Here is a 19,596-nt window from a genome sequence, read left to right on the forward strand (position 1 = left end):
GCATTTTCCCTCGGTGATTGGTGCTCTATAAAAACCATTAAATTGTATACATTACATACTTTATTCAAATGATTTTTTTTCATACTCACAGCATGGTCAACTTGTTCAAATTGCTGAAACTAAGATCCTCAATCCGAGATATGTTATTGTACTGTAATATCCTGAAAAAGTGATTAGAAAATTTCATATACAGAACAAAAGAGATTTTAATTCGGTGATCTAGATAATTTACGTCGGGTCAACCGTTTACTCAGTGAAAGACAGGTCGGACTAAAATTCTACCAAAGCTTCTTCCAATCTCTACCCAATCTTTCAATACCTAAAAAAAATATTTCGAAACTTACCTGCTCTGTTTAGCATAATTGCAAATCGTAGTTGAACTTTGAAGATGCACTACAAAGTGCATTATTATTTTGTTTTATTGTTATTAGTAGTAAGCATTTCAATGAGCAAGATGAGATATCAGGGGTGAATCTGGAGGAGCGTGTTACTAACTTAACGTTACTAGCGCCCATGGGCAACTAGGATAAAAGCCAGGGCACCGTGACTATTAATAATAGGCACCGTGATCTTTCCAGGGAATGGATATGCGGGCAATATAGTTTACAATTGATGCATTATTATGCTCTATCCACACTCGAGTTGAGGCTGTATGCATATATCGTAAGAAGCTGTCAGGCTATAGGTGCATAAACAGTTTCAACAAGAGCAGATATATTGTTAATGAACGAATGAAAACATGCACCTTTGATGTAAAACTAATTCATTGTTTCGTGTCATTGTCACTGAAGAATAAATAATCGGGATAAATAAAAAGTCCAATAGGCTTACTTTAGCGTGTACTCAGAAATAGTCGCATTATATACCTCTATACACATTTACGGGCAGTGCTACTCAAGTTTGGGCCCCTACAAGATATAAGCACACAAACCTCAACGCGCCCTGCTATGCATCGTGTACTTTAAATCGTTGGATAGTACTAGAAACTACTGCACGTTTTTTCATGAAATGAAGAAAATAACGTGTGATAGTCTGATGAAATTAATCACACGTGGTTGGCCAATTATTTGATTAGGATCTACGAGTTTTTGTTGAATAGATGTAGATATTATAATCTTTATTATTATTATTATCATTATTATTATCACCATTATCACTATCATCATTAGCATTATTATTATTATTATAATTATCAATTTTAGTTTTACTATTTTTATTATCATTCTTCGTCTTAATATTAATCACCTTCCCCTGTGCATAGTTTTATTGCCATTTACAATTCTCTCTTTTTTTACAAATCTCACACTCGCATTTGCCTATAAACTATTTTCAGTTACATATTGATTCATGGTAATATAAACATTAATAAAACTTACATCATTCTGATTTCTGTCAGTGTCAGGAAATCCGCTCGAAGAAGTTCCCTTAGTCCGGTGTTGTAAATATTTCTGCAAGTCAAGACATGATAAGTATATGGAATTCCTTATTAATAATAGACGTCAATTAGGTTTCTTAGCCTTTGGGGTGATTATGATAGTTCTTCGTAGGCCGAAACAGAACGTTTCGATAAATGTAGATACCTGACGGAGGTAAACAGCTCGAAAACCCAAAATTCAGAAAGGAAACGATCAACATATTATAATAATAATAATAATGTAACTTATATCGCGCCAAATCCACTCTGTGGAGTGCTCAAGGCGCGTGTAAACAGGAAAAACGATCAAGACTTGAAAAGGAATGTTTTGAGATGAGTTTTGAAAGAATCAGAAGACCACATACCACATAACCACCCCAAAATTCGCATAGTGTGGTTTTTAGATGGAGCTCAATAAAGGTCTATTTGGTCAGGATAGTCAAATTTTAGTTTTCTCCCTTTGTCTAAAAGAGTATACTTGTTTGCTATATAATTTATAAATTTGGAAGCACAAAACTGAATTGAATTGAATTGATTTATTGTCCATAATATGGAAATTCATTGTTCACTGAAACAGACTTAAAAGTGGTGTTTTTTGCAGTATTTTGTAGACTTATGTTTTTTGTTCTGAATTTGTTGTAGTAGTTTGGATTTATTTAGGACTGGTCATATTTTGATATTCAATATATATATATATAAACTACAAAATTCTAAAATACTCTAATGAATATTTTACTAAGCGCTAGCTTTGTGTTCCTTACAATCGTAGTAAAAGCGGGTATGTTGTCACGTTGAATGGCATCGATAATGGCATCTTCGTTCCGTTGATCGATTGCCCAATAAAATATCTGCAAAGAAGAAGAAGAGGAAGTAGAAGAAGAAGAAAGAAAGAGGCTTAAGAAAAATAAAGGCTGTCACGTGTGCCTTTGGATTTAACAAAGAATATTGTATAATACTGTCCAACATAGGTCTTAAAGATCGTTGAAATGTGCTTCTAAAATTCATCAAAATGGTGCATTTTCAAATCAGCTGTCAAGATAACCAACCTCTACAGACACACGACGTGTTGCTAATGTTATTCATGTTTTCATATTGCTTGAAAAATGAAGAATTTAGGGGGTTAGCGAAAATTCTAAGATGTAGTTTCTCCTCTAACTTACAGATCTCTTGATGATTTTGTAATGTTGGTATCATCAACAATGTTACGCCCTTCACAAGATACACTGTAAGCAGAACATCGACAAGACGGCACGCAATCTAGCGGATCTTTAAAAAAGAGAAACAATGGTGTCTTTTACTGATATATGACTATTAACTATATTTCAATACCACGTAATCGTACACTTATAAATCTACATCAACAGTAAATGTACTTCGTCTATTTATCTCCTTTATAGATCAAGCTTAACTCCTTCCTTTCTCACTCCCAAATCCCGAAAACAGACTGGCTTCAAATCCTTTGAATCCGTTGCTCTATGCCTATACCGTGTGAGCCAAAAAAAGTTTACACCAAGAAAATTGCTAATTATTTAAAAAATCATCAATGAACAGTAAATTATTATACATCTTATGAAAGGGTGTCATATCTCAAATCGTTTGGAATTATTTTGGTGTGGTACACTGTATGTGTTCACGCTTAGATGAACAGGTGGCATTGTTTGCGAAAGTCCAAAAATCGACTTGCGCCAAAGTGATGCCTACAGCATGTATTATGTTGGGATTAGCGGAGTGAGAGAATGAAATGAATGTTTCAAATGAAATGCATTGCATATGGTCTTTGCAGAAGCAAAGTCACACACGCACACACACACTAGCACAAATGCTCGTTGATATTTGAAATTCAATATTTGATATGTGTGGCATGATTAATTTTGTTAGGGATTTCGTATGATGTATAATAATTAACTTTTCATAGATGATTTTTAAAATAATTAGCAACTTTCTAGGTGTAAACTTTTTTTCTGACTCACACTGTATAACAAATTTCTTTCATTTCTAAGAAATAGTAATTCACTTGACTTCTTAAAAAACATGTGAAAACATACTTCTGTAGGTCTTCTTATTTCGTTCATAGACTAAGGGACAGCGCCTTGTATCCTCTGGAAGAGGCGCAAAATCTGCTTCTAATTGTTATTATTATTATTATTATTATTATTATTATTATTATTATTATTATTATTATTATTATTATTATTATTATTATTATTATTATTGATATTATCATCATTATCGTATAATTATTATTGTTTGTTCATCATAGTCATCATCATCATTATTATCATTATTATACATGTATCATTATTGTGAGTAAAGAAGGATGTGGATTTCTATACGAAATAACAATTTGCAAACAAATCAGACTTTACCGCATAATATCTCATCGATGCCGTTCTGTTCACAGTCAGCATATCCATCGCAAACATAGTCCAGTGGTATACATTCATACGAATCTTCGTAGTCACACATGTATTCTGCTGAACTGCAATATTCATTATCTGGCGGCGTAAAAGAGAAAGACAATCATGACATTTCTACACAAAAAAATAAGTGCATTATGCATGATAAAATCTAGTTTGCGGCCGTCCCAGGACAATATTGTGCGACACTTGCTTTCGCGACAGCTCCGCGACAATCTCCTATACTAACCGAATTCCTACCTTCAAAAATGGACCCACCACAGACTATACCTAATCCTAACCCGAAACCAAACCTAAAACCCAAACGTTATGCCTCGGTCACAAATGCCATTACGAACTGCTACGAACACCGTACGAACGATTTCAGTCAATGGAAATTCGGGAAGACAATGGAAAAACAGGGAGATTCGTACGAAATTATCGTTCGTACGAACCTTTGTGACCGTATCATTTATACCCTAACCCTAAAACCTCACATCTCCAAAGCGACTCCAAGCCGACACTAAACCGACTGATACTTGGTAATCGGCGGTCTTGTAATGCATTGTTCATTCTGTTGTCGGTCTCGGATCGGTCTCCTTGTGTGACTAAGGTATAACCATATACCTTTGACATATATGACAAAATGAAGCCTTAAAGATGAAGTTGAGTTCTGGTCATGCGATTGCATTGTGAAAGAAACGGTGCGGAATCGTCCGAGCATGTAAGAATTTGTGTGTATTGCAAGGTTCTGGAATCATCAAAATGATAAGAAATTTGGCCAAGTCTTGGTAAAGTTACAAACACTGTACACAGAAAGATGTAAATGGGACTACACGAACAAGTGGCGTAAAAATCCTACCCTGGAGTTTTACGATGTTACATGACATATTTAGAATATGAAGGCATTTAAAGAGCCATGCTTTTTAGGGAACATGTCTTTATATCTGATGTTCTTCCACACTTGCATAATAAGAATGATAACGCTCACAAATTATTTTCACCTCTTCCAGGGGCGTAAATCCCGGGGGGGGGGGGATGGGGGGGGGGCTGCATCCCCCCTGGTTTGAAGTAGGGGGGGATGGCCTGTACAATCATCCCCCCTGATATTACAAAAATTATAAGAGGGGGAAAAAAAGGAAGAAAAAGAAGAAGAAGAAAAAAATGTGATTGTTTCAATTGCAGCATAATGCATGAGAAATGAGTTATGTATAGCCTACACGTATACAGTATGTCACTGAATTCAGATAAATTCAATTCAATTCAATTCAATTTTATTTTTTCTCATTTCCAGCAAAAGAATACAGTATTCATAGAAATATCATTACAATAAACAATCAAAGTAGTAACCATGCAATACAAAATATGAATTTAACAGAATTACATATTTGAATATCAAGAAATATTGCTGCTTAAAATAATGTATTAATGTTAAGCTGGAAACGGAGAGGTCCACTGTGAAGCGATGCTTGTAAATCGTGGACCCCTCGGGTGGTAGTATTCAATAATAGTAAGTTACATGAGTAAAATAAGGATAATTGCCAACAGAGAGGACACAAAAGGAGAAACAAAACAATACGCATAACACGAACAATGTACAAAGAAAACAAGGAGAGTGTGAGAGGAGAAGGGATACAGTAAAGAGAAAAGGTTTGCATGTGGACTACAGAAATAGATGAAAGGTGATAACAAACAGAATGAAGGTTGCGCGCAAGATCAAATTTTCAAAAAAAGAAGAACAGTTCAATGAGAGGAAGTACTTGGTAAACGAGTGGTGACGAGTTCTCTGGAGAACATAATACAATCTCAACAATAATGATCATAATTAAAATAATGACAATAGTAATAATCATGAAAATTCCTGCATATAATATACACAGGCAATATAACAAGGAGCTAGGTTTTGTACGGGGCCAGTAAAGATTTCTTTAGATTTCTTTTAAAGACTGAGAGAGAAGGGGAGTTTTTCAAATCAACACGCAAAGTATTCCAAAATTTAGGGCCTTCAAAGATGAATGTTTTTTGTGCGAAAAATGTTCTCAAAAAAGGTAAATGAAATTCTTCTGACTGTCTTGTGGGATATTTATGAAATGTACGATTTTGTTTAAACATATCGTGAAACGCAAATGGAAGAGTACCAGAATTGAATTTATACATAAATTCACCTAGATATAATAAGTATAGATCGTTAATTTTTAGGATATTATGTTCAAGGAACAGCGGATCCGTATGGGCAAGAAAAGGAGCATTACATATGATACGAATGACTTTCTTTTGTAGTAATAAAACTTTTTCCACCAATGTTTGGTACGTGTTTCTCCAAAGCAGAAGTCCATAATTTAAGTATGGTAAAATAAGAGAAGAATAAAGCATAAGCAAAGATCGTTGTGGAAGGTGTGATTTAAGTCTGTTAATGATACCAACATTGCGAGATATAGTTTTACAAATATTTTCAACGTGGAGTTTCCAGGATAGTTTACTATCAACCACAACACCTACAAATTTTGTATGAGAAACTTGCTCAAGAGGGTGTTGTCAAGAATAATATCAGTGGGTAATGATGTTAAGGAGTTACTGAACAATATGTAGTTCGTCTTCAAGAGATTCAATGACAATTTATTAGCTCTAATCCATTCTAATATTTTTCGCAACTCTGCGTTAATTACATCAACAATAATATTTGGATCACTGTGTGAAGAAAAAAAAATTAGTATCATCAGCAAATAAAATGAATGACATAGCATTGGATGATTTATGAAAATCATTTATATAAATAATAAACAATAGCGGGCCTAAAAGACTCCCTTGCGGAACACCACAAGTAATATTTTTAAAATCAGATGCCTGCTCATTTAAAAACACAAATTGTCTTCTGTTAGAAAGGTAGCTCCTGAACCACTCCAAGGCCTTTCCACGGACACCAATATTGGCGAGTTTGTAAAGTAAAATTTCGTGATTGATCGTATCAAAGGCCTTGGAGAAGTCCAGGAAAATACCAACTGTGTGAGAAGACGAGTCAATTGAATGGGCAATTTTTTCAACAAAAGACATTAAAGCATGAACAGTACTATGTTTTTCCCTGAAACCAAACTGAAAGTTGGATAAAATATCATATTTCTTCAGGAAAGCAATCATTCGAGTAAATACTATTTTTTCCAAGATTTTGGAAAATGAAGATAACAAGGAGATTGGCCTGTAATTACCTATTTCAAGTTTATCACCTTTTTTTAATAGGGGAATAATTTTTGCTAGTTTCATGGAATCAGGAAATTCACCATGCAGTAATGATAAATTGAATGTATGGACTAATGGGTCGACAATAAAAGGAATAATGGCTTTCAAAATAACATTACTAATTCCATCGAAACCCAATCGTCTGCTTTCTCTAATAATTTATGGAAACGTCAAGGCTTCCGCGCTTCGCGCGAGAGGGGGAAACTGAATTCAGATAAATAGAGCTTATTAAGAGTCGAAAACGGTGCAACGAATCGTCTTCTTTATATAATAATTAAACCAAACGTCTAAGCTTTTCGCGCTTCGCGCGGGAAGGGGAAACTGAATTCAGACGAGAATTAAGAGTCGAGAACAGTACACTCAATCGTCTGCTTTCTCTAATAGTTTAAGGAAACGTCAAGGCTTCCGCGCTTCGCTCGAGAGGGGGAAACTGAATGCAGATAAATAGGGCTTATTAAGAGTCGAAAATGGTGCAAAGAATCGTCTTCTTCCTATAATAATTAAATCAAACGTCTAAGCTTTTCACGCTTCGCGCAGGAAGGGGAAACTGAATTCAGAAGAGAATTAAGAGTCGAAAACAGTACACCCAATCGTCTGCTTTCTCTAATAATTTAAGGAAACGTCAAGGCTTCCGCGCTTCGCGCGAGAGGGGGGGGGGGAACTGAATTCAGATAAATAGGGCTTATTAAGAGTCGAAAACGGTGCAACGAATCGTCTTCTTTATATAATAATTAAATCAAACGTCTAAGCTTTTTGCGCTTCGCGCGGGAAGGGGAAACTGAATTCAGACGAGAATTAAGAGTCGAAAACAGTACACCCAATCGTCTGCTTTCTCTAATAATTTAAGGAAACGTCAAGGCTTCCGCGCTTCGCGCGAGAGGGGGGAACTGAATTCAGATAAATAGGGCTTTTTAAGAGTCGAAAATGGTGCAAAGAATCGTCTTCTTCCTATAATAATTAAATCAAACGTCTAAGCTTTTCACGCTTCGCGCAGGAAGGGGAAACTGAATTCAGACAAGGATTAAGAGTCGAGCACGGTTTAACAAATTGTCTACTTTCTCTTATAATTTAATGAAACGCCAAAACTTCCGCGCGGGACGGGGGGGGGGGGAACTGAATTAGACAAGGATTTACAGTCGAGAACGGTACAGCAAATCGTCTCCTTTTTATAATAATTTAATGAAACGCCAAAGCTTTTGCGCTTCGCGCGGGAGGGGGGGGGGGATTCATTCAGACAAGGGTTAACAGTAGAGAACGGTACAATAAATCGTCTTCTTTTACTAATAATTTAAGGAAACGTCTAAGCTTCCGCGGCCTATTTAGGCCTATCACCCACACACCCCTAATGAGCGAGCGTGTGTGCGAGTGTGTGTGTGTGTGTCTTTGTTGTGTGTTTGTGCGTGCGCGATCGCGCGCGCTTGCGTAGATTAGTGTGGGCGTGTGCTCTTGCTAGTTATCGCCGATCATCCCCCCACTCCTCGGTACGGATTTACGCCCCTGACCTCTTCCCAGAACTCAACCTTCTCTTTAAACAATTATCGCAAGACCTTATGTCGGGTCACCCCTTGGAGAGCTTGGGCCAGACAAAGAAAAATGAAAACATCGATGTTTACTTAATAATGATAATAATAACTAGACATCGAATTCGTCAGGGCGACGAATTAGGTGATCTGCCGCTTTGTAGATGAATTTTTGAAAAAGTATGTAAAACTATGGAACAATGGGAATCACAAAACAAATTGCCAAGATGGTTATCAGTTGTTGACGTCATGTCCTCACTTTTTATCAATAATATGGTTGAATCCCATTAATTTCCCTTTTTATTCCCCGAAAATTGATTTCCCCAAGCCTTTGCCCAGGTTATATGATTTGTATCATATTGCGTGTATGACATTTCACATAATCTTTTATGAACTTTGAAGAATTTATATTATTTTCTGAATATTGTTTATTCATAATTATTGATTTTGATATAAATTGTTTATCAAAATTCACATTTTTCATGATTTAGCTGGAAAAAAAATTAGTCTATATTAGTGCATCCACACAAAAACATATTACTATTAATCTAACTTGGATCCTGGTGTGAAGAAAAAAGATTCTTAAGGAGAAAATAGGAAATTTATATCATCAATATAAATAAATTAATTAGTGGATAGTGAGGACATGACGTCCCAGACTCAGGAGTGAGTTGCCAATTTGTCTAGTGATTTTCGAAGTTTTTAATGTCATTAAAAATTCATAACTTTCTTATTAGTTATCCGATTTTGCTCAGACTTATTTTGATCGGTTTGTCTGATTTTCCTGCTTCTATTGAAAGTAAGTTATTTTTGAGTGGACTTGGGCTTTAAGTTCCCGGCGTCCACGGTAACCCCGTTTGCCCAAAGCGTAGTGCGCCGTGGGATTTTGGCCATTTTCCTCCGTATTCAAGTTTGTTAGGTCTTGCCCAGTTTTTTGTATTACGTACTGTCACGTTTTGTTGCGTTCACCCCGTTTTACTATGGCCTACTCTAAGTTTCTCATCTCCCCGCGTTGTTTCAGGTCCATCCTGTTTTGCCCAAGGTGGTCTGAAACGTGATTGCCTGGCCGCTGCAATCTTCCTTTAATGGAGTTTTTAATTTTGAGAAAATCGCCTTAGACTTTTGTCTACAAGAAAATGTACGTCTTTTTTGTCAAAAACCCTTCACTGAATAGAGATTCTTGATATACATTGTTACCTTTCAGTCTTCGCTCTAGTGATCTCGAGGCAGCGGATAGCAAGAAATTGTGTAAAAGGTAATTTTCGTAATGTAACCAAATGTAATGCATAAGTCTTTGTGAAGTGCCTCAATACAAATTATTTCATTCACCTGATAAGAATATTAGTATTTCTAGTGATTTTCGAAGTTTTTAATGTCATTAAAAATTCATAACTTTCTTATTAGTTATCCGATTTTGCTCAGACTTATTTTGATTGGTTTGTCTGATTTTCCTGCTTCTATTGAAAGTAAGTTATTTTTGAGTGGACTTGGGCTTTAAGTTCCCGGCGTCCACGGTAACCCCGTTTGCCCAAAGCGTAGTGCGCCGTGGGATTTTGGCCATTTTCCTCCGTATTCAAGTTTGTTAGGTCTTGCCCAGTTTTTTGTATTACGTACTGTCACGTTTTGTTGCGTTCACCCCGTTTTACTATGGCCTACTCTAAGTTTCTCATCTCCCCGCGTTGTTTCAGGACCATCCTGTTTTGCCCAAGGTGGTCTGAAACGTGATTGCCTGGCCGCTGCAATCTTCCTTTAATGGAGTTTTTAATTTTGAGAAAATCGCCTTAGACTTTTGTCTACAAGAAAATGTACGTCTTTTTTGTCAAAAACCCTTCACTGAATAGAGATTCTTGATATACATTGTTACCTTTCAGTCTTCGCTCTAGTGATCTCGAGGCAGCGGATAGCAAGAAATTGTGTAAAAGGTAATTTTCGTAATGTAACCGAATGTAATGCATAAGTCTTTGTGAAGTGCCTCAATACAAATTATTTCATTCACCTGATAAGAATATTAGTATTTCTAGTGATTTTCGAAGTTTTTAATGTCATTAAAAATTCATAACTTTCTTATTAGTTATCCGATTTTGCTCAGACTTATTTTGATCGGTTTGTCTGATTTTCCTGCTTCTATTGAAAGTAAGTTATTTTTGAGTGGACTTGGGCTTTAAGTTCCCGGCGTCCACGGTAACCCCGTTTGCCCAAAGCGTAGTGCGCCGTGGGATTTTGGCCATTTTCCTCCGTATTCAAGTTTGTTAGGTCTTGCTCAGTTTTTTGTATTACGTACTGTCACGTTTTGTTGCGTTCACCCCGTTTTACTATGGCCTACTCTAAGTTTCTCATCTCCCCGCGTTGTTTCAGGTCCATCCTGTTTTGCCCAAGGTGGTCTGAAACGTGATTGCCTGGCCGCTGCAATCTTCCTTTAATGGAGTTTTTAATTTTGAGAAAATCGCCTTAGACTTTTGTCTACAAGAAAATGTACGTCTTTTTTGTCAAAAACCCTTCACTGAATAGAGATTCTTGATATACATTGTTACCTTTCAGTCTTCGCTCTAGTGATCTCGAGGCAGCGGATAGCAAGAAATTGTGTAAAAGGTAATTTTCGTAATGTAACCAAATGTAATGCATAAGTCTTTGTGAAGTGCCTCAATACAAATTATTTCATTCACCTGATAAGAATATTAGTATTTCAATAGACAGAATCCGAGCTGCATACATTAGTTGTTGTCAGGTTGGACAAACATTATGCTTGACCTACCTAGCAACACTTAATATATGCAGTTTGCATTCTGACTTTTGAAATACTATTATTCTTATCAGGTAAATGAAATAATTTGTATTGAGGCACTTTTTTGTATTTATTTTCCAATCATATTAAAAAGACAAATAACATATGACATAAAACGAAATGAAACATAACAGAATTAAAAAAAAAAAAAAAAAGTACATGTGTATATAGATTGCTTAAAAATGATTGGCTGGATTGCCCGTTCAGTGTCATAAAAATATATGACACTGTTCTTCCTGGGGGTCCAGGTACAATTAAAAGAAACATTACGTAAATAGAAATTTTAAAAATAATGCACAAGCTGCTGAGTATAACACTTGTCCTCTTTCGTGTTAACCAATGAAACAAAACAATTAAAAGCAAGAAAAGGCTATACATTTACAATTGCTGAGATTTGCGGATAATTAACCCGCTATGCGCGAATCAGTAAGAGGAACGACTGCAAGAAAGAGAGATAGAGGGAGAGAGAGAGAGAGAGAGAAAGGGAGAAAGAGAAATGGAGAAGAACTCTCTTGCAAAGCGTGTGGAAGGCACATGTAACGCCTGGCGCGTCCGGGGAAAGAAATCAAAGCAATTTGAACAAAGACTTATGCATTAACTTTGGTTACATTACGAAAATGGCCCATTAGGGACTTTTAGATTTGCACGTCGACATAGTGGACTGCTATAGGTGTGACATCCTTTTAATTAGGCACTGCCAGTGCCTTAAAAAGGACGTCACACGTAGCAGTCCACTATGTCGACGTGCAAATCTAAAAGTCCCGAATAATAAAAGGGTCTGTCTTATATTATTGCGTCTGTCATCCCTCACTCCCAATGCAAACAAATAACACAATACACTTCAATGATTGTGGGATAGCCTGACACGATTCTAGCTTGAACTTTCAACAACCATGGAGACGGCCGAAGTTGCTGACCTCGTGAGCGCAAAAATTCGAGAAAGCCAAACGGGCCTTCTAAGCCAGCTCGATTCGTTGATTTCTGATAAATAAGGAACTTTTCAGCAGCGTATTAATGACAATCTCAGTGAGAGAACTTAGCGAATCTCAAATAGCGAAAATTGAGGAGATGAATAAGGACGTGTTCAAGTTCCGCAAACGTGGTAATGAGGAACAGTACAAAGTTCAAGCTAGAATGATTCAATTACACACTAATTGATGCCACGCCCTGGTCTTCGTGGCAGAATTAACTCGCACACCTGAAAGAGCTGCCTATGTAAATTACATTCCATCGGGGCACGGCCCCGGACCCAACATAAGTATGCATTCATTAACGATACAAACAACAATTGCCTGCTATACAATCGTTCCGCAGAAAAATAATATTCACGGGAGTTGTTGTTAGAAGCATTAACTACATAAAACTCACACTCTCCAATTCTATACGAGAAAAGGTTAGCTTGTGAACCACTTTTATCTTAACGGGTGGGGTGCAGGGGGAAGAACCTTTGCAGGGAGTCTTAAAAAGGATAAACCCTTCATTGAATGGGGATTATTGCTATACATTATTACCTTTATTCGCTCCAGTGATCTCGAGGCAGCAGACGGCAAGAAATTGTGTAAATAATAAAGGGTTCACGGGAGTGGTTGTTTAATAGAAGCTTTAACTACATACAACTCACACTCTTTCCAATTATATACTTGCCTTGAGTCTTGGGGCGGAGCCCCTGGAAGTTCTTGAATTAAAAAAATTAGGAAATTCAAAATAGTCGTCACGAGCGATAGAAATTGTAATTTCCCCCTTGAGAGTCACAGAACCCCGTTCATTTCATTTTAGAAATAACCTCTCTTTCTCTCTTATTGTCCTAAAGAGAATTGTATAGAACTTCTGTTTTAGTATTGTACTTTTGTCCGTAGACTTCTTAGGCACATGTCATGTCGAGCCAGCTCATCCGAAATGTAATCTGTTAGTGTAAATTTAAGTTTAATGTTGTTCCTTTTCTTTTCTTTCTCTCTCTCTCTCTCTCTCTCACACACATTCTCCTTTAACACGGGTTTATGATTCAGAAAGAAAAATAGGGTTTATAAACCTGAACATTTATTGTGTTATACCGAAGATCCGTTTATCCGGAGGTTCGTAATTCCGAAATTCGATACAGATTTGTTTTAAGTCATTTCGTTTTAGGAATAATGAACCTTTGGAATATCCCCAACGTAACGTATCAAAACAAAACAACAACTCAAACAATGTCAAGCCTGCAAAATTTGTATAACTTACCGCAAATGTATTCATCATCTGAATACGGGCACTGGTATTGTCCATCACATACGTCATCAATGTCAAAGGTCAGACTACTGTTGACGCAAGTAAAGCGCCCTTCATATCCATCGATTGTAGAATTTGTTGAAATAGCTGCAAAAAAAAAAAGGTTTCAAGAAGATGTTCATTTAAAAGTGATGTAATTAAGATTTCTTTCCAAAGGGGGGGGGGGGGGGGCTTTCAAAGTCTTATAATTGCAGTATTATGCTTTATTAGCGCATGTCTATAACGCAAATGAAATGTTTGTACTTTTCGAAGTATACGTCTCCAATAGCTAGTGTCAAGTGTCAACGACATGAAGACTGATATATCAACATATATGTTTATTATTTACATTGACCCCTATACCAATCCACTGCCTGGACTACTTCTGTATAGCGCGCCCAATATGCTCAGAATATAACACACCTCAACGCTAAAAGAGAGACAGTCCTTGCCTTCTTTCTTACCAAATTTTTGTCGACGGTTGTATTTTGGGAGATCGCGCGATCAGTGGAGACACAGCACTATGCGGGGTGTGCGGGTGTGTTTAAGTAGGAGGACACAGATGATTGAAGAATACAAATATATGAAAACGGAAATAATCTGGACTACCCATATACATGTCAACTAGTGAAGTCTGTTATCCCGAGTTTTTAACATATCAATTATATAAATAATAATAGTTCGTTTTTTTTTAATTACCCAGACAACTTGCGTTCGTAATCAAAAATTATTCAATATAAGTAACAATAGTTGATTAATAGTTAAGAATTAAGCCGGTGTTTTTTGTGGTGTGTAACTGAATAAACATAAACATGAATTAGGGCGTTTCATTTTATCTCTATTCTATACATCATGCTTTTTCCAGCTAAAAACATGTAATTAATGCAATTTGCATTCTTACTATTAAAATATGATTATACGTAGGAAGCTAGTGGAATAATTTGTAACGAGGCACTTAACAAAGATGCATTAATCAAATTTATCAAATTCTTATAAGCCAGATTTTTTTCATTACAGACTACTATAATGTTATTCAGCCAAATCTTTTCTTTGCAGAAGCCATCAAAAGTTCAAGAATGAACATTCCTTGACTAGAAGTCGTCTTTTAAAGATAAAAAATGTCACAATTATGTTATAGTAGAAATCATGAATCTTGTTTTTAAGAAAAAATTATGCAATTCATGATAACCTTTTACCAACTAATATTCAATATAGCATTACAATTTACATTCAATTCTTCGTTTAAATATTTACAGAACCAATTCATAATAAACGATGCAATCTGCATTTTAATATCCAACACAGCGGTTTTCAACCTTTTTAGTCACGACATCATTTAAAAAAAGACAAGTTTCGTGTCACCTCAATTCTGCATTTTAATATCCAACACAACGGTTTTCAACCTTTTTAGTCACGACATCCTTTAAAAAAAGACAAGTTTCGTGTCACCTCCATTCTGAATTCAACATTGAATATTCATTTTGCATCACTCTGGCACTCGTCCATGTCCATTTTTACACATGAGGGCACATTTTTTTGGTAATTTAAAAAACCATGCACTAGAGAGGATATAAATTATTTATGGGGCCACTTATATGCTTCCGCTCTAAATTTAGTACAAGATATGAATCGAATTATCTGTGACATATCAAGATGAAAAGAAAAGTCCAATCAAATGTCAATCGATGGCTATAAGGCACTGGTTTTTTTTAACTATGACCAAATAGCTTAATGACCCTTTGACAGCCTGAAACTTTACAAAGATAAAGAATTAGAAATCAGTTACAACTTTTTCTTGTAGCATGGACCTAGGTTAACCTCCCATAGCTTAACGAAAACAATTCAGCGTTGCTTTATGTGCATGAGGTATCCCTGAACAGCCAATTGTTTACGGAATTTTGTAACAAAATTGACATACCTTTTTTGTTGGAGCCGAAAAAAATATATACCCACAAGCAATATGTTTTTTTGCTATCGATGATTAATGAGCATGGGTGGATCTTAAAGAAAGTTAACAGTAATCTGAATTTACTCCTGTATTTTGATAGAACAGTGCAATTGAAAATGGTGTTTCGGACGTTACATTTTCCGTAAACAATGTAGGCCCTCATTTAACCCACTAGAACAATCATTTAATGAGATTGTTTATGGTTTGAATAAGCTTATTAGTTACTCCAAGGCATTAAATTAAAAGAAAATATAATTTAATTGTAGTAGCGCTTATATTATAAATATATTCAAAATTTGAAAAAGTTGTCTCATTTTCCGTAAACAATTTTGTAACGTCCGAAACAACTTTCAATTTGAAGTAGCAGAAAATAAATGAACTGCAGGACTTATCTTTCGTAACATTTGTTAAACATTTCATGGCGGCTACCCACCAAAAAAAAGAAATTTGCAATACATCATTACAATAATATTTTATAGTTAAAACCAATTTTCCGTTAACAGTTGTAACGTCCGAAACAAATGTAACGTCCGAAACAAAAAATATCAAAAATGTGATGATAATCCGTATTTGAGGGTATCTGGAGTGAATAAATCATTATGAAATAAGTTATTATAAGTCTTAACACAAGTCAAAACACAAATCAGGTCTTTCAAATCCAATAATTTTGTGTAAACTCAAGAAGGGTGTTTCGGACGTTACACTATTTGATTGTTAACACATAGTTTGCCAATTTCAACTAATTTTCGATCAGATGTGCAAGTAACGATTTCACAATGCACACTCCTGTTAAAAACACTATTTTGATAATTTCATTTAGATCTAATATACAAATATGAAGAAATATGATGCAAAAAATCAAATTTTCCGTAAAATATCTAAATTTTCTGCAAAATTGACTTATAAAACATAAATATTGAAGCCACACTTTGTGGTGCGAGGCATTCCTGGCTGCTTTAGTATATCCTTAATTGTAATTTATCAGAAAAAATCTCAATAAAAGTGACTCATAAAAATTATTCAGCCATTTTAACAGCACTTTCTGTTATGCTGTTAGCACGTTTCGGATGTTACATTAACTGTTAACAGACATTTTCATAATTTAACTGGTTCAAATGAGGGGCAAAGATAGATGTGAGAATAGCACATTTCAATTTTTCAACCTCTCCTTTACTATTTACATTGCTGTGTGTTTGCAAATCATCACGTTTTCATTTTTACAGAGGTTGTTCCAAATTATGTCATATAACCAAAGATTGTATGGTCAATCTAAACTATTTGGTAGGTTACAAAAGCTCAAAATCACCCACTTAAGCAATACCCAGTGTACATGTACATGACACGGGTATGATACAGGTATATAAAGTTGATAATATCAAGCAAATTAAAATGTTTTCTAAAAATGTATGGGAAATATGGATTTTCATTTGAAAATACCTTTTAAAAGGGCACTCAGTACACGTAACTAATCTGTGTAGAAAGTACATACATGTATAAAATAAAAGGGCATTACCAGTAATACAGAGCTGCCAACCTTGTGCGACCAAAAAAAGGAATCATGATGGCAAAAAAAAAGGAATTTGAAGCCCAAAAAAGGAATTCATAAAAACGAAACTTACAACCACGCGCGAAACACTTCCAATGCAGAAATGTTCATTCATCATGCTCCATACAAGGAGGAAATTTTTTTGGTGGTTATTTTGGTATTACTGTTGGCATTTCATTTTTTTTGAGAATATTTTTTTCTTCAAGTATGTTTTAAAATTAGTTTTCGATTGAATTTGTGATCAAATCAGCATTTTAGGGCAGTTGTTTGACATGCGGTATGTAAAAAAAAAATAATAATAAAAAAAAAAAAAAAAAAAAAAAAAAAATAACATGACGAAAAGTCGTCGTTTAAAATTGAAACCCCCATTTGACTTTCACCACTACTAGAGCTGAGATTGTGATAAGCCCTAAGTAAACACTATCGCTGTAATCCACCCACCGAGACCTTGATGAGGTGATAGAGAGAGAGAGATAAGCATGATAGAGGGGGAAAGGAAGGAAGAAGGGAGAAAGAGACACATGCAGGGGTTCGCTGCCAGAGTTAAAATTGTTGTTATATCGCCAATGATGGGTCATTTTGCTTCGTTCGAACTTTCATTTTGGTCTTCATCTAAATTATTAGTGACTTTAGGACATGAAAATATCTTAAAACAAGTAGAATACTTATTTCCTACTTCTCATTTCCTTTCAGGCAGAGCCCCAGTAAGAGTTTGTTTACACTAGTATTACGTAAGATGATGAAGAGTCCAGCTGCAATCCAATATCATAATCTCTCACTCAAAGCCTCAAGGCTCTGTCCAAGTTTTTAACGAGAGAAACGAAATTGGGGTAGTCATACCCCACCAGATTCCCATTGATGCCTGTGTAATAGTAGTAGCTCTCTCAAAGTTTTAACGAGAGAAACGAAATTGGGGTAGTGATACCCCACCAGATTACATTCACTGCTGTGTTATAGTGGTGGGGTATAGTTTTAACGAGAGCTTTTCGTAATGATAAATATTAAAAATTTATTTAAAAACGTATTTTATGAAGAAAAAACGTAATGTCGTAATTTTGAGGAAAAAACGGAGTAATTCCGGCAAAAACGGAATGGTTGGCAGCTCTGGTACCTTATTTAATGATCCTAAACATATACATGCAGTATCTTCCTCAAATCTATGTATACATACAAAATGTATATGCTAGTGTAGGGATTTATTTTGAACTTCTGAAACTCCCCTTCATATCCATGATTCATCCCTTTCATATTAATAGGTCATCCCTCATCTGTCTATCTCTCTCTCTCTCATTGGTGTCAATGTTCACCTGATGCAGTCAAGCTTATATAGTATAATTTACATATACTATGAATATTCAATATATACCCTTTGTTTATGTTTGAATATTCAAGAATACTTTGTGATGTTGATTTATACTTGTATGGGACTATATGAATATTTATTGATTTTATTCTACTTTGCATGGAATGTATATGGAATGCTACATAGAATGCTGTAATGCTTTTACACATTAAAACCTGGTCAGTTAGCTAGTAGTTATCAATCCTACAACATGTCTGCTGGGCTGCCTCTGTGTTAAGAGTGCTAGGAATTATCTGTTAGAACCGCAACCCTACACTAGTGTGAAATATAAATGGGCTGTCCGTTTTTTTTTTCCCTCTACAAAATGTCAAAGTTGGGGGTGCGGCGCTGCGGCCTTATCGCCGGCAAATACGGTACATGTTTAACCTACACTGTATATTGTTTGTCACCTGTAATATAGGCACAGCAAGAGTTAAGATCTATCAACCGACCAACTGACCAACCAATCAATCCATCCATTCATCAATCGGTCATCAATTAAATAAATAAATAAATAAATACTTATTTAAGAGCATTAAAACATATTGTCGTTTGAAACAGCCTCCTAATACAAATAGTGGTAAAGGATGATTGTTACTACAGTAGTATTATAACCTAAAACATACACAATTTTAAAATACATCAAATATGTCTCATTCTCGAGATGTACATACATTAGGATTCACTTATTTCTTATTACCGTACTTACATGACTGGGGGTACTTTTTTATAGTTTTATTTTTTAAAAGATTTGTCAATGTTTCAGTGCTTACATACATGTATGTGTTAGTGATATTATTGAATGACACACTATATAGTTGAAGGCAAAGAACATTAGCAAGCTGATTAAACATCTATATTGTAGAGTTTGTAGAAATTGATGATCTCATTGAAATGTTAACATCGTGTAACATCCGAAACAAACCATAGTATACATTTCACACTGTTGTTCATAACATGCAATAAAGAGTATGTTTCTAAGTGAATTTTCTAAGGAGTTTTGATGACTACAATTGCTATTAGCTTCATATTTCACTCTGTTAGATCACATAAGCATTTTTAACTACCGGTACACGTTCTTGAAATGAATAATATACCTTACATAAATTGAGTGGTCGATGAAGACAAACTTGGTATACATGTATGTGCTCAACCAATTAAAACTGCACA

At 35.4% G+C, this 19,596-nt stretch overlaps 1 protein-coding gene across 3 annotated transcripts in view; it reads right to left on the minus strand.

The window, feature by feature from the left end:
• Window positions 1-19,596, minus strand: part of LOC115918825 (relaxin receptor 2-like) — a 37,170-nt gene that overhangs the window by 12,459 nt on the left and 5,115 nt on the right. For all 3 annotated transcript variants that reach the window (XM_030991721.1, XM_030991720.1, XM_030991719.1), the window contains exons 2-7: window positions 13,564-13,698; window positions 3,781-3,909; window positions 2,575-2,680; window positions 2,176-2,262; window positions 1,377-1,448; window positions 90-161 (exon numbers count right to left, since the gene is read on the minus strand). In XM_030991721.1, the coding sequence (XP_030847581.1) occupies window positions 90-161; window positions 1,377-1,448; window positions 2,176-2,262; window positions 2,575-2,680; window positions 3,781-3,909; window positions 13,564-13,698 (601 nt within the window). The remainder of the gene's footprint in view (window positions 1-89; window positions 162-1,376; window positions 1,449-2,175; window positions 2,263-2,574; window positions 2,681-3,780; window positions 3,910-13,563; window positions 13,699-19,596) is intronic.

The sequence above is a fragment of the Strongylocentrotus purpuratus genome, unplaced genomic scaffold, assembly GCF_000002235.5.
Source record: "Strongylocentrotus purpuratus isolate Spur 01 unplaced genomic scaffold, Spur_5.0 spur5_scaffold_2, whole genome shotgun sequence".
Lineage (NCBI taxonomy): Eukaryota > Metazoa > Echinodermata > Echinoidea > Camarodonta > Strongylocentrotidae > Strongylocentrotus > Strongylocentrotus purpuratus.